General features: G+C 41.6%; 1 protein-coding gene across 1 annotated transcript; it reads left to right on the top strand.

The window, feature by feature from the left end:
* The first annotated feature begins 4,647 nt into the window (after window positions 1–4,647).
* On the top strand, window positions 4,648–6,863 carry LOC147889344 (uncharacterized). The gene has a single exon (XM_087391724.1). The coding sequence runs from the start codon at window positions 4,667–4,669 to the stop codon at window positions 6,347–6,349; it is 1,683 nt and encodes a 560-aa protein (XP_087247850.1). The 5' UTR covers window positions 4,648–4,666; the 3' UTR covers window positions 6,350–6,863.
* The last annotated feature ends 9,675 nt before the right edge of the window (window positions 6,864–16,538 follow it).

Here is a 16,538-nt window from a genome sequence, read left to right as displayed (position 1 = left end):
TTCGTTTTGAAAGCATAATCTTCCATCAAGCTTTACAAATTCAAGCATATCTACAAACTCAGCTCATGCAAATGGGAAGCACACACCAAACCACAAAAGCACACATGGATATACACTTCTTCAAACTGTATCCACAAAATAGGTCCGTATCTATGTGTGTATCTTCTATGTTGCGATTTCATATCATCCTTGAAACATTAAGAAAAATGACTTACTTGCAATGTACAAAACTCTTAGAAATGCCTCTCTTCTAGCAAGAGGAATGGGACACAAATTCTTTTAATCAACACTCTTTTAACAAAATTCACAAGTATTAAGGACTACTTTAGCGCATTACTGGATAACAATTCTTGCTAATACGCAGAGGATTTGTTCTTACAATATGTTTTCTTCCACATGTTTGGCTTCAAATTAAAAACGCATCATTTCTATGGTGAAATTGACAACAACACTTCAGAAACTATAACACTTGCACAAGAACCCCAGAAAATTTAGTTTTTCATAAAATACCCCAAAATGTTTACCTTCCCATGTAAAACCAAAATTCTGAAAGAAACAATTCTTCTTGGACAAAAGACATGGTCATTACATTGGAAGACATTATTGAAAAAATACATCCATTTCCATGGTTAATGTAATGTACATCTTAAATGAGAAATACCCAACAACATTAATCTGTATCGACACTACCAGACGTAAAATCTTAAACATTAAAAAAAAGGAAAAAAAAGCAACAACAATCAGTGAAGATGAGTCCAACAACTAGAACCATGACCGCCATCAAGGAATTGAACAACATGACAACATTACAATAACAACCATAACAAAAGGAAACTCAAATTCACGAAAAACAGCAATAAAATGAAAAACAAAACGAACACACATAATAGATGACTACAAAACATTACAAAAGTATTCAAAAGTGTTTAGAACCCCCACAAAATTTATAGGCAGATACATCAATACAATTGTAGACACTCCAACACATGAATGCTTACCCTGTGAACGTTTGCTATTTAAAAACAAATAGCATACATAAAAGAAGACATGCACACTTGGTAATAAACAAAAGGCATTGTGACCTACCTTTTGAGAGACAAAAAACACCACATTTGTATATAATGTAAGGAAATAATACAAGCAAATAAGATTCTGAAGTATTTTGTACCTCTGCAAATGAAGCAAAACACTGAATTGATTGATGCGGCCATCCTAAATGATGTCGAGGAATGATTGGTCACTCCAAGAATAGTATTTACTCAAATCAAAGAATTGGCACATGGTGGACAACATGGGATACAAGGTAGCATTATCAATGTCATGGTGGTTGACACAAGCAAAGTGCAACATATCTTACTATGGTTTATGAATGATGAGTCATCCATTATATTTGCAATTATGAAAAAACTACAATATAAGAGCATCTAGTAATGTACAAATTAACAAACAATGGACTGACCATTTGCAATGGATATTGCATTCATAAGAAAATTTAGAAGTCTAGAACAAGGAAGAAGAACCTGATATAGATGATATTAATGAGACCTACATAGACACCTTAATACATAACCTCATTACAAAGCTGAGCAAGTCATAGATTATGGAACATACATTAGATACATGGCTCCTTGTGAGAACAACAAACCATTAGGACTATTTCAAGACAAGCAAAGAGTTGAATTTCCCCACACTTTTTTTGGCTTACAAAGGCAAATTGGAAATTCTAAACTAACATATCAAGACACCGCAAAGTGGGAGTTGACATATGCATCCCTCAAGTTCTCACAAAATATACCAAAACTTTTCTTCAAATCAATTAAGGTTCCCATTAACCAAGTATTACTTGCAATCCATTTGGGTGCGCTTACGAAAAGGACCACTACAAAATGGAACACTGTATGCAAAGGACATTATAAATGACACCAACATTGAAGCCATTCTAAAGTCAAGAATTGGGTATAAGGACTCAGAAACCTATGTACTTCCCCAGATCACAAAGAGAAACTCAGGAAAGATGCATGTGTGATGCTCATTCAATTAGGACCCCCAACATTCTTTGTGACATTATCATGTGTAGAGAGGCTATGGAAACCCCTAACAAAATGTTTGCGCACCAAATATTCAAGCAAGAAGACAAATCACATACTCTAAGAAAGCGTGAGCACTGAGATAAGGAAATTAATAAGAGATAATCCAACAATTTGTACATGGTATTGCACTCACAAAGTTTAACAAATCCTTACTCTGATAATGAAAGATGAATAATTACTTGGGAATGTACTTGACTATTTCTTCGTAACAAAATTCAAAGTAGAGGAAGCCAACATGAAGATGGTATGATTTGGATACAAAATGCACCTATATATGATGTCCATGAAACTAGTAGCATTACACCTTTTGTTGACAAGTACACAACATGCGACAAGAATCTCTTAACAAAAAATATCAAGGACATCCAAACACACAAAAAGAGCAGCTTTTGCAGATTCCACTACCCTAAACCTCCACTACATAAAACTATGATATTAACACCCCTACAAGATAATAAAACACACATCTACAAAGAAATATACACAACCATCGCTACACATATAGATGCATCGAACTTGAAACAAATAGGACATTTGTCGAATGGATCAACAATCTTGGACTAGACATGTCAACATATAAACTAGCACTACGGTCACAAAAATAAAAACTAACTCTATTCTTGAAAAGAGAACAAAAAGATATTTTCACAAATGCTTTCAATCCAGGAATGAGCTTCTATGGCAATCAAACATGGGCATACAATACATTATGGACCCATACTTAGTCACAACATATTATACTTAGTATCTTATAGAAAGGACAATGCCATAACAAGAAACCCTTAACAAACAATTAAAACATGTATACAAGATAACAACAACACACATGATAGATTACGAAGAATGGGAAATACATTTTTACATTGACAAAAAATGAGTGCACAATTAGCATCTTTAATTACTCTATCTTTACCATTACATAGAACGACAAGGATTTCTACTTTATAAATGAAAGAAAATAGAGCACTCATTCTTAAAAGAAAACAACAACTTCAACATCTCCTCATTAACTCAACAGACATAACATGCGAGACTATCATTAACAAATACACAAGAAGAGAAAATATGGATGACATTTGTCTTGCAACATTCCTAGCAGAAAATAACTACAATGATGAGAAAATTAAAAAGAGAAAAAGACTAAGAATCATAAGATTTGTAAAGTTTAACATGGCAAAGGACCCATACAATTATTATCGTGAACAATTACTACTGTACTAGCCCTTCAAAGATGATGAGAATCAAGAACTATCAATACATGGATCTTGGCAAGAAGCTTATAATTGTTGACATCAAACTATTATACAAAATAGAGCTTTGTATATGTAAAATCACAACAACAAACAAGGAACATAAGAAAATGAAATTCAACACATGAATTATGATGATATCCAGACATATAAAAACCATGGCTTACAACAGAATGACTTCTCTACATGCGACGTTGCATTAGACATGAAAAACATACAGGGAAAACGCTGACCCATGGGGCCAACGGGAGCTGGGTAGCACGTGGTGTTGCTGCAACAGTGTGCAAGATGCACAATTTGAGTGGCGCGATGGCATGAACATCAGTGATGACAAATGATGTGATGGGCACCACATTGGTTCATGATAATTGCGGACAATGCGATGCGATTATTCATGAATAGGTGTTGTGTGAACATCTCGTGCAACATAATTATGGTGCAACAATGGCCCTCCAATAGCCATGGCTGTGGCTACCAGTGTTCTTGATAGAAATTGCCTTGAGATTAGATTTCTCCTTGTTCGACCACTAACCCTGACAGAAGGGAGAAGAAGAGAAGAATCTTTTTAATGTCAGGCCAGAAGGCAAGGCCCTCACGAGGTAATCAGACGTCGATCCTGGGGTTAAAAATGGATTGTTGGCTACCCGTGGTTGTTCTTGACGTGGACAACACCTATTGCTGGTGAGGGGAAGTCGATTCCTTGCGAGAATGGCATGCCTATTGCTAAAATGTTGGGTTTCAAGGTCATTGCTCGTAGGGAAAACCGACCAAACCAATTGCAAGGGAACTGGCCGGAATGGCACCTTGTCACCATCAATCTTCAAGCCTAGTCTCCGGGATCTAAAGACATTCCTAAGGCTGTAAGAGGACCTCCAGCCACTGTCCACAGTGGTGTGGGGGAGCCCCATTGGCAGAATGTTTTCGCAATCCCATGGCTGGTAAATGTTGAGCGCTGCATGTTTCCCAACGTTGGAATACAAGCCTGGCTGCCTAGATTTTCCAAAATCCCAACCTAGCATACCATTGTGAGTGAATTGGCACAACGGAGCATTTATCTCAGACACTCTAGTCTCAAGGAGCCTTCGATGCGACACACGCAACAGGTTGGAGGAGGTGTGATCAGGAGTGCATGACTACGAGGTGAGTTGACCACTGGGAAACCTCCCAGCTCCAAAGCTCTAAGGGGAAGTGGGCAATGGGAAATGGCTAGCAAGGGACAAGGAAAACATTCCCTTGGGCTCGTCTAAAGCCCTGAACCCCCCAAGCTATGGCGTCCTTTATCCTGGGGCTTGTCTAAAGCCCAGAACCCCAGCTTCAAGCTTGGCTATGGCCTCAAGCTTGGCTATGGCGTCCTCCACCCTCGAACTCTACTGCCCTTCGCCATCGCCAGCAGCTTCTCCTGCCATCCTCTCGCTCACCATCCCCTCCCACACCCGAACCCATTGCTTGGCTTCCTCATCCTCTTCCCTTCATGGCCTCCTCCTCGCTTTCCCTTCCTCTCCTCTTTCCAGACGCTTCTCGCATCTGCATTTCCTCAGCGCATTGCTTGGCTCCACCCCCGCCTACTGCCGCAGCTCGCTTCCCCTGGATCGAAGCTTTTCTGAAAGATCGAATCGTCCTCCTCCCCCCCGGCTCTGCGTTATCACGAAAGCTGGCAGAAGTAAAGGAAAGCCAGGGAGGACTTCCGGTGGTAGGATCGAGAGTTTTGGTCGGCCCAAGAAGCCGCAACAGCAGCAACAACAGCAAGGGGGCAAGCAGAATGTTGGCTCGAAGGACGAACCATCTCGAAGCGGACAATCTCGGAAAGACCCACAGAGCAGCGGTTCGCAAGATCAAAGCCGCACGAAAACTCATCAGCCTTACGTTAGGCACCCTGACGATTACTACAAGTTTGGACCGTATGGTCCTTATCGCAATAAAGCACCAGTTTTCGGTACCCCAAAGAAGCCAATTCTTTCAAAGCCATATGTAAGGATGTGGTCTCCCGTAAACGACGTAAAGGAATTGGAAGAGATAGATATTCATAATGCGACTGTTGCGCACGATAATCGAGTACGAAACTTCAATAACGAGATGCTTCAGTTTTTTTTGGTGTTTGTGAGACGGACCCAGAGGACTGGTCGTGAGCCTCCATGGAAGGAGTGGACGCTTGTGTCTCAAGTGACTATAGAGTCGAAGGAGGAATTGGATAAGATGACGCTAGCGTTCAGGCTTCATCGGACGCTTAGAAATAATATCACAAAATGTACCGGTTGGTTCAGACCGGATTTGGTGTATGTGAAAAAGCCACTTTATCAGATCAGATTTGAGCCCCAATCGGAGTCTTTCAGACAAGTGATGAAACTTCTCGAGCCCGCCGGAGAGGCAAGAGAGGGACACAGTTATTATGGCGAATTCTGTCGGATATTGGGAGTAGATCTTGATGCTAGTCACGAGGATGCCATTTCGAAATACAAAAAATCAACCGAAGGAACACAACTTGCATGTTTGGGTCACCTGTTGTGCAACAATCCCGTGCAGCTACTTACTCCCTTCCCTCGCCCAAAGGGCTGGCTGAAACGTGACAACAAAGGCCATGCGATGCCAGAGGAGGTATATGATGGAATGCAAGATACACTCAAGTCGGAGAATGCAGTAGAAGATATTATAGTAGAGGAGCAGGAGGTAGTCTCGTCGGAAGAAGATAGCGGTGAAGAAGATGATAACTTTGAAGATGACTATGCTGACATCGTCACTGATGATGATGAGGATACGTTTGATGCACAGGCAGAGCAAGAGCAAGGGGTTGATTTTTGGGACGGTGGACATGAAGAGGAAGATGGTGCTGCACAATCTGATGGTGAGGCAGCAGATCTAGATGATAGCAAAAGCAACATTGATAATGCGTCTCCTCATGGATCCCTACTGAAAGCTGCAGTTAGACCTTTTACTTACGTGAACTATATCAGGGAAATTGTCATGCTCCGTCATGACATTTTAGAGAGAAAAAGGAGTTCATTAATGCGGTAATGAGTGCCAGACAAAATTGTTTCAGCTTTGAAAACCCTTCAACAATGCGATGCTTTTATTATGGCCAGTTGTTTGTCTCCTAGGCCGCACAATTGATACATGATACATTCAACCCAGAATCCATTTCCAGGGTATTACGAGCGTGATTGCAGGATTTCTCAGAGTTGAATTGTTGGTAACTAAGGGAGGCATGCACATCTGGATTGTTTAGAAACAGTCCCAAATTTTGTTACATGTACTTTGCGCTAGGATTGAAAATAGTCATCTTGTACTTTGTCAGAGGTGGTTCGACTTACACGAATCGAAATGGGGGTGCCTGAGCCAATTTCCCCATCATGCAAAGATTGCACATTGAGACACGCCTGTGGCAAGGCTTGCGGCAGGGATGAACGTTTGGAGTAGCTGTAGGTGTAGGAGAAGTTGAAGTAAGTCGAAGCTTTACAGATGGTGGGCCAGGTCGGCTTTGTCAGACATGAAGATGCTTTTCTAACCAACAGCCTATAAGCAGCTCAAGTCCCCCAGGTCGAACCTTGACAAAGGAGCAACAGTCAGAGCATGTCAATCCTTCAGAATGGGGCAGCATCAGGAGATCGCCTGACTGTAGTTGCCTGACCCTTTCAGGACTGGTTTACCAGCTTCACCTAGCCAACTAGTTAACTAGTTCACAGTTTTGTGAGATTCCCTAGTCCAATTGTTCAGAAAACATTTCCAGTGATTGGAACTGGACTGTCCAGTTGTTCAAGTGCCAGATCAGGAGCACCATCAACATATAGAAAAAGCAAGAGGAGAACCCAGCAACAGCAGCTTATGCAGTGATGTGTCAGCCATAGAGTACACGTTGCAGAACCAATCAGATTCAGACCGTTTGGCACTATTGCGACATTGAAGCTCTACCTTACCAGGACATGGCTTCGTTCCTCATTGACATTGTAATCAGTGCATGATGAAAGTGATTCTTCTAAAGTGGGCATTGATTATATGTGTGGCTATCATAAGATTTAAACGCTGTATCTTTGTATTGGTGCTGTATGATGAGTTTGAACACATTCTTAGATTTATCTATAGAATACATGGTTCTTTGGGTTAAAGAGATGGTATGATCGTGTTTGTGATTGTCCACTTGTGGTTGATATACCAGTAAAACAGTCACAGCTTTTGTATCCGGATCAGAGGCTGTAGGTGGATTCTCTTGAGGCAGGGTGAAGCAACTTTTTTGTCTTAAATAGCACCTGATTGTTAACCCTTTTGCAACCAATTTGTTCTATGCAATATTTATGCAGAACTCCACAGTCCAGGCTTATAACCCAAAGGCATTGGAAAGGGATAGTAATAGATCACTCGGGCCCCTTGAGTGTATATGGCACTTTCTTGGCCTTACCAGAATGGGGTATCCAGTCTTCTTTGATCTGGTGTCGGTTGAGCACAGGTGCTTGGCTGGGGGATTGCTGCCTACCATGACCAGCACCTCAACCGGCTCCTTGTTGTGGAGTTGTGCCAGGGGCTGTAGCTCGGGCTTCATCTCTTGTCATGAAATCCCAAGATCCTTTTGAAACCAAAAGAGTTTTAATCACAAATCTCCAAAGAGGATAGTTGATGCCATTCAACTTATCCTCGTGAGGAAGGACTTTGAACACATCACAGGGAATTTGAGCCATTTACATAAATGCACAATTATATGGCCTTTGAAAAATTCACTTGCTCTGAATTAAACTATACCAACAAAATTCAATGCTCCACAAGCCAATGCTTGGCCAAAGTCTGCACAATCTGGCTGAAATCTGACTTTGTACTTGCAAATGAAAATCCTCTTGGCACAAGGGAAGTTTTATTGTGTATTCAGCTGTTGCAGCTGTTCCTGGGTAGGGGGGCCTGTTTTGAAGTGATTACAGACCTGTTTCTAAAGTTTTGAATATGTTCCAAACTCATTTAGAGTTTCGGATTTGTTTTTTAGGGTTTCGTATAGGCTGTTTCCTGCTTTGAGGTTCTTGCAGCAAATGCCAACTTGGAAGCAACATCTGCTGCTGTGCTGTTTTTTTTTTGGATGCTATACAGGCTGCAACTTTCCTGCTTAGCTTTGCCACATTTCTCCTCGGATTTGTGGCCTGCAAAAATATGTTGAACAGCAATTGCCAGAAATGACTGCAGCATAGGTCACAACAGTTGCTGTACAATAATCGCGACCGTAGGAAATAGCTCTAGGAGATGAAAAATTCACAGTCCACTAGCAGCTTAACTACCTTGAAAACAAAAGCACTGAAGGTGGTTTTCACCAAATCAGGGTCGGCCTGATGTAGAGCAGCTCTAGGAGCTCTCCCAATGTCAATAATGAAGATGGATGACTGTAGCTGGAGATAGACTACCTCACTCTCTCTCTTGCTCAGAACAACTGAAACTGATAGATGATGCACTCAATACACAAGTGATGCTGTGGATATGAGTAAGAGAATCAGAGGGAAAGAATTTAGTGGGCCTTCGAAAAGGACATGACTTCGCATCCAATTTCCTACGATAATTATCATGTATGTGGGCATATGCTATGCAACCAAATGTGCGGAGATGCCCAATGTGTGGCTTGTGTCCAGTGAATGCTTCACAAGGTGTCATACCCTAAATCGGTTTGGTAGGAAGCTGATTAAGCAAATAGTTTGCAGTGGCTATTGCTTCTGTCCAATACTAATTCGGAAGATGCTTCTCACTAAGCATTGCTTTAGCATTGTCTGCTAAAGTATCATTCTTCCTTTCAGCTCTTGCATTCTGCTGAGGAGTATCTGCACAAGTGAATTGTCTTCGAATGCCGTGATTTCTGCAAAAGTTCATGAATGCTGAAGACATGTATTCACCTTCTCTATCTGATCTCATGACTTTGATCTTTCTACCTGTCTGATTTTCTATCATGGCTTTGAATTCTTGATATCTAGAAAAGACTTCAGATTTCTCTTTCAGAAAGTAGATCCAACAATATCTGCTGTAGTCGTCCATGAAAGTCAAGTAGTAAAGTGAACCATTGATGTTGTGGGTCTGGGCATAGCTCCATACATCTGTATGTATCAAATCAAAGAATACCTCTTGCTTGACAGGTACTTTTGCCGAAGTTGGTTCGCTTTTGTTTGCCGAAGCAGCATGCTTCACAAACTTTTCCAAGAAACTGTAGCTTAGGAATCCCGATTGCCATATTTTGATTCCTTAGATCTAACAATGATACATCCAAAACTGTTAATTCCTAAATTTTCACATCAATCACGGGCATAGGTACACCGATTATCCTCCCAGCCAACCTCGATAGTAGGAAGCTCTCAAGATGATTACATTATGTGAAAGCTCTTGCTTGCCAAATCCCAACGAGCCCCAATTCCCTAGATGGATTTAGGATGCCACATGTCTTCATTCTAAGATACCTCCTAAATGCATCAAGAGAGAGTAGAGAGTAGAGAGGGAAGAGAGGGTGGAGAGAGAAAAAGTGGGAGGAGTGAGGAGATTTAATGCATTTAGACCCTTTAGCCTTAGATCCATCTAGTCTAGTACCATGTCACTCTTACCAAGGACCTTGACGTCAATTCCCTTTTGATCATCTACATGAAGCCCAAAGAAATATAATACAAACATTGATCCTTTAAAGGAAAATGTCGACCGATCCTTCCGAGGTCATGTTACCTCAACTTGAGCGTAACATTCCTTTCCTCTTCAGGCATCAGCGTCCTCGATGATAAAGTCTGGGAACACTCTCCGTAACTAGGTAGCTTCTGATAGAGGTAGACCATGCCATGCAACCAACACCGTGGGTATCTTGCATTGTTCCTCGGTCCAGGATTCCTGTTGGTTTGCGTTTGCATTATCCTCTATCTCCTGAAACAAAATAACACCCTCGATTAGTGAGGCACCTGTATGCAAAAATTTCTTTAAACGAGAAACATGAAACACTTGGTGCATCTTACAATCTTGTGGCAATTCTAATTTATAGACTACCTTGCCTATTCTTTTTAGAATTAACCACGGCCCACAATATCGAGGTGATAACTTAGCACACTCTCCTGTAGTCAAAGACTTGGAGTGCGAAGAAACTCTGAGAAAAACTTTTTTCCCTTAAATTCTCTAACGGATTTGTTTTCATCCGCATATACCTTAGCTCTATCCATAGCTTCGCGGATGTTAGCTCTCGCAAGTGCTAGCATCTCCCGCATCTGAACCACAAAGTTCGCGGCACTAGGCACTTTCTGAGGTACTCCAACTGTAGTTGGATTCGCTGGTCTATAACCATAGTTCAGCTTAAACGGACTGAATCCTGTAGAGGAATGTTTTCTATCATTGTAGGCAAATTCTAACAATGGCAACCACTTGTCCCATGTATGTTGCGTCAATGACACATATGCTCTAAGCATATCCTCTAAAATTTGGTTGATTCTTTCCGTCTGACCATCCGTTTTTGGATGATCCCTACTACTCATTCCCAACTCAGTCCTTAGTGTCTCAAACACCGCAGTCTAAAAATGACCGGTAAATTTGACATCCCTGTCTGACATTATGGATTTGGGTAATCCATGCAAACGAAATATATGTTTGATAAACAAATGCGCCACTTGCGGGGCACTAACAGACTCTCTAGTTGGAATGAAGTGAGCCATCTTGGTAAGACGATCAACTACTACAAGGATAGAATCATATCCACCTTGTGTCGTAGACAGACCTACAATAAAGTCCATGGAAATGCTCTCCCACCTACCTAGTGGTATTTCCAAAGGCTGTAAAAGTCTGGGTGGCTTCACCCGCTCTGTCTTACTTACCTGACACGAAAAACGTGTCACATATTCATGAATATGCTTTTTCATCTTTGGCCAAAAGAAATCTCGTCTCACGAGATCATATGTCTTCTCGACTCTTGGATGTTCTGCACATGGGCTATCATGGCATTGTTGAATGACTCTCTGCCTGAGATCATTCTGATTAGGTACTACTACCTTGCCATTTCTTTTCAGCATACCATCTCTTATGGTATATCTTGCATAAGTTTGGCCTTTTCTGGATGCCAGGTCATCCTTTTCCCCGGGTTTAAACACATGAGCCTTAGGCCAAAGGCTCTGGGCGAACTCGTCCACCTTTTGAGTTTCTCTAATCTCGGTCATTAGAGCACTCTCTAATATCGTGAAACTCATATTATGCATAATGCGTGACAACGCATCAGCAACTTTATTATCCTTACCTCTTTGGTACCGAATCGTTAAGTTAAACTCTTGCATGAGTTCTGCCCACCTAGCTTGGCGGCCTCTCAAGTAAGGTTGTTTACAAAAATGTTTCAGAGTATCATGATCAACATCAACATAAAACTCTGACCCATACAAATAATGTCTTCATGTTTTCAGAGCATGGACAACAGCATACAACTCTAATTCATGAGTTGGTCAATTTCGTTGAGAGGAAGAAAGCTTCTTACTTTCAAAGGCTACTGGTCTTCCCTCTTGGAGGAGAACTGCTCCTACCGCAATGTCACTTGCATCGGTTTCAAGGAAAAACGGTTTCTGGGGATCAACTATTTTTAACACCGGTCCTGAGACCACAGCTTGTTTTATGGTGTTAAAACTCTCCTGTTGATTTTGTCCCCATATAAAAGGTACTTTATCTGAGGTCAGATCAGTCAATGGCGATATTATTTCGGAATATCCTTTGATATGCCTTCGATAAAATTGGACAAATCCCAAGAATGATCGCAAAGCGGTCAAACTCTGAGGGATTGGTCGAGTTAGTATGGCAGCCACTTTCTTTGGATCCATTTCTACTCCCTCAGGAGTAATAATGAATCCTAAATATTCAAGTCTTACCATACACAGTATAGTTTTCTTTTTATTTACATAAAGACTGGCTTTCCTCAAAGTATTGAACACTATTCTTAAGTGTTCATAATGCTCAGTAATACTTTTGCTGAATATAAGAATATTGTCAATAAAGTATACTACAAACTTTCCGATATACGGAAGTAGTAAATCATTCATAAGCATGACGAATGTAGCTGGAGCATTGGTAAGTCCAAAGGGCATTACCAAAAACTCATAATGTCCAAACCTGCTTCTAAAAGTGGTTTTATGCACATCCTCGGCTTTATTACAGATTTGATGGTAGCCACATTTAAGATCTATCTTACTGAAAATTACGGCCCCATGTAATGCATCTAGCAAATCATTGATCCGAGCCATCGGATACATGTGCTTAATAGTGATATTATTCAATGCTCTGTAATCTATACAAAGGCGAAAAGTATCATCTTTCTTTTTTTAAAATATCACTGGCGAAGCAAAAGGTGAGAAACTGGGTTGAATCTGCCCCAGCTTGAGGTATTCTTCCAGTTGTCTTCGCACCTCTGTTTCTTCGGTAAAACTTAACCTATAGGGAGGCCTATTTACAGGTTCTGCCCCTGAAATTAGTTCAATCTTATGTTGAACATTCCGCTTTGGAGGTAACCCATAAGGTAACTCATCCCTAGAACATCAGAGAACTCCTCTGCTATTTGATCAGCCAGCTTGGCCATCTCTCCATTTTGGGCAACATCAGTGCTAGCCGAAGAACCATCAATCAGCTCTACTGATGCTGTACAAAGAAACAAAAACTCTTCTTGAGCTTTTCGAACTTCCATTACGGAAACCAACGGTCCTTGAGGTATATCTTTTTCACCTTGTAAGACATACAGCACATAATTCATCTTGAATTGATAAATGTGCTTCTTCCAATCTATGGCTGGATTCTTCCTAGAATGCCAAGCCTTACCCAGGGCTATGTTTGCATGAGCAAGCTTTGTTATTTCAAAATCAAGTTTCTCAACATAGTCCTGAATTCGAAGTTCAAACTGGGTAACCCTTTGGTCCCATACTTCAGTTGAACTTCCATCCGACATTCTGACTGTATATGCATAGTCAGATGGGCTAGTCTTTAGTTTCAGCCTCTTTATAAGCTTGGAGTAAATTACATTGTGCATTGACGCTGAGTCAAACAACACAATGACATCATGATTAGCTACTTGCCCCTTCATCATCAGGGCCAACCCTAGTCGGTTTATAGGGCCCTATGGTCGGCCACTAGACAGGGTAATCGACCCTGCTGGTCGGTCATCTGAAGGGGCTTGGGCAGAGCCTATAAAAGGCCCACTCCTACATTCAGACCAGCATCGAGCGCAGTACAGAAAGCCCTTCTCCAAGGCTGTGTTTAGCACTCAGATCTGGGATAGTTTTTGAGAGAGAGTTCATCAGCTTTCTCCAGCACCCTGCTGAGATTTGTATTGCTCCCATGGAGCCATTCTCTGCCCACCATCCAATGGATGAATATACTTTCTCTCTCCGTCTATATTTGCTGTTATATCTGAGTGTGTTTTTACTTGCATCTGTGATCATCTATCTAAGTTGAGTGTGTAAGAGTTGGAGAGATCTTGGGTGGAGGATTGAGTGATTCATTCCCTCCTCATTTCTAACATTCATCTCCGTCGAAGATGACTCGGTAGTTGTGTTCCGTCATTTGTCTTACTGACAAGAGGTTCTTGCTGAGCTTCGGAATGAAGAGTTGGAGAGATCTTGACTGGAGGATTGAGTGATTCATTCCCTCCTCATTTCTAACATTCATCTCCGTCGAAGATGACTCAGTAGTTGTGTTCCGTCATTTGTCTTACTGACAAGAGGTTCTTGCTGAGCTTCGGAATGAAGAGTACATCTTTCATCAATCCTTTCGTACCAGTGAAATTGTTCATAGGGATAATGCATGTCCCTTGAACTGGATTTGGTGTATTATCCGCTGTGCAGATGACATTCTTTTGACCTTCTAATGGTTTCTCTTTGTGAACCATTCCTAAATATTTGTCATATGAGATGATATCCTGATCCGCTTGGTTGACTTGATAGCTGAAATCCTCTTTTGAATTGCAGTCAGTGTCTAGGTACACTGTATCAGTCTTCTGCATTTCCTCGTTTGCAAGAAACATTTGCATAATGACTGTGACTAGAATGTCTACCACGATGATTTCCTCTTTCGTGAAAATTCCCTCGATTGCTATTGGATTGCCCGCCTTGGTTGTACTACTACTTGCGGCAATCTCTTTCATAGTGTCCAATCTTATGACAGTAGTTGCATTGGATGTTTGACACGTGGATGCATTCCCTTGTCCTGGGAATCTTCCTTGGTTTGAATGATTTCCTCTTTGCTGATGCTGATGTTGTTGAGGTTGATGCTAATGCTAATTCTGACTTTGATGATGATTTTGTTGTTGATGACGACCACTTCTCTGGAATGATCTGCCTCTGCCTTTGCTTCTGTCTGAAGTTGTGAGTGCATGATAATTAGAATGACCTTTGCGTGCATGAATGGCTTGACTCCTGAGTCTTGAGTTCTTCACCAAGTAAGACTGACTGAAGTTTTCCCAGTGTCGGATTTGCCATTGAATGGCAATACTTTGGACTAGATTCTCGTATCCTTCTCCTAGTCCATTCATGATGACTTGAACCATTTCTACTGGATTCATGGTTTCCTGCTGCTGCGAGTTTATTGTTGTAGTCTTTGACCCAGAGTACATAAGCATGACTGGTTTCGCTGCTATTGCGGAAACTCTAGTTGATTTGGTATCTCAATGTGAGAATCTTGGAAGTGTTCTTGGACTCGTAGAGAGCTGTGAACATATCCCATGCTTCTTTTGATGTCTTGACGATGTTGAGCTGTCCTAGCATGACATCTTGTACATTCTGCTTGATCATATGATATGCATACTTATCTTTCTTGTCCCATTCTGCATGTGCTCGGGCAATGATAGGATCTGCTACAGGTGCGGAAACTGTTTGTGTAGCTGGAGATCCCGTTGCTAGTGTTGTGACAACAGGTGGAGTAAAGCTACTGCTGGCTAGACCATTCAATGGTCTAGGTGTAGATCCATTGACATACTCCCATTTGTCATGAAGTACAAGAATGGTCTCCATTCAGTCTTTCCATGTGCCGTTATTGGAGTTGTCTAACTTAGCAGATGCCTCCAGATTGAGGTTGCTTGATGTAGACATGGTGCAAGAAATGTACTCAGAGTATCGTGAAAATCACTGTTTGAATCAACTTCAAAACATTGACTGTAGCAAGCGAAATCTGAACTGTTAGTGAAGGTAGAACTGTAATATATAATCCGGTCTGAATTACAAGGCTTGTGGCAAATGATGCCAGAAATAGCCAAGAGGCTTTACAAGGTTGAAATGATGTGCACAATGCCGTGAAATAGCCGAATAGGCTTCACAATGATGGCATGTGTGTGTGAAATCAAATCATGTGCTATCCGTCCACTGATCAATCGACAATGCCTTTGAACACTCTGAAGTCAACTCATTGAACTGATGAACGTTAGGTTTTAGGTAATGTGATGATGTGAAACCGTATGTGAGCATAGGGACTGACTCCGAGTAGGAACTAGTCGGGAATTTTGGGCATGGCTTAGATTGGCAACTTGGAGAAATTCAAAGTGTCTCCTCTATGGTGATCTAGTCTACTCTGATCTAGGTCTATACCAACCGTTGATCGATGAAAGAACAACAAATAATTTCTTTTCTTTGGTTCTTTTTATATGCTGGGTCAGATGCGTCGATGTAGAGGCTGATGTGCGTGTAGGAAGTAGATTTGTCGGCGAGGCTCAAAAGTGAGTGATACTTGCGTCGAAATGTGTGCGTGATGCATAGTTAGGGGAAACGGGGAACGGAAACGGAAACGGAAACGTTTCGGGATTTCTGGGAGGGCTGAAACGGGGAAACGCCACGTCAGCAAGGGAGGGGAGTAGATGATGATGGAGGGCTGAAGCAGGCTGCAGGAGAGAAAGGAGAGGAAAGGAGTGAATGGGGCTGAAGGAGGGCTGGAAAACCTTGAGGATGGAGAGAGTATGAGGCTGAAGGAGTGGAAGGAGCCTGGAGACCAAAATCAAAAGCAAAAAGACAAAAAATGTGATTTTGGAGACCTAGCAGCCTGTGTTGTCTGAAACGGCACGTTTCAGGGGTCTGAAACGCGTTTCAGATTGGCTGAAACGTTTCAGCCAGCCGTTTCAGGGTCCTGAAACGTTTCAGACCCTGAAACGCGTTTCAGGAAACGGCGCTTCTCAGAAACGGCGTTTCAGGCCTGGCTGGGCTCTGAAACGCGTTTCAGCGTAACTGTGGCGTGATGTGACGAGCGCGTAGAGCACGAAAAATCGAGCGATTTTTCT

This window comes from Dipteris shenzhenensis, chromosome 20 (genome assembly GCF_047967505.1).
Source record: "Dipteris shenzhenensis isolate YYH24624 ecotype China chromosome 20, Dip_SZ_1.0, whole genome shotgun sequence".
NCBI classification, from domain to species: domain Eukaryota; kingdom Viridiplantae; phylum Streptophyta; class Polypodiopsida; order Gleicheniales; family Dipteridaceae; genus Dipteris; species Dipteris shenzhenensis.
Note: the sequence above shows the minus strand (reverse complement) of the source record. Positions and strands in the feature narration are given on the sequence as shown.

What these genes read in the sequence shown, in the direction of transcription:
- LOC147889344 (XM_087391724.1), top strand. Translation starts at nt 4,667, where the DNA reads ATGGCCTCAAGCTTGGCTATGGCGTCCTCCACCCTCGAACTCTACTGC.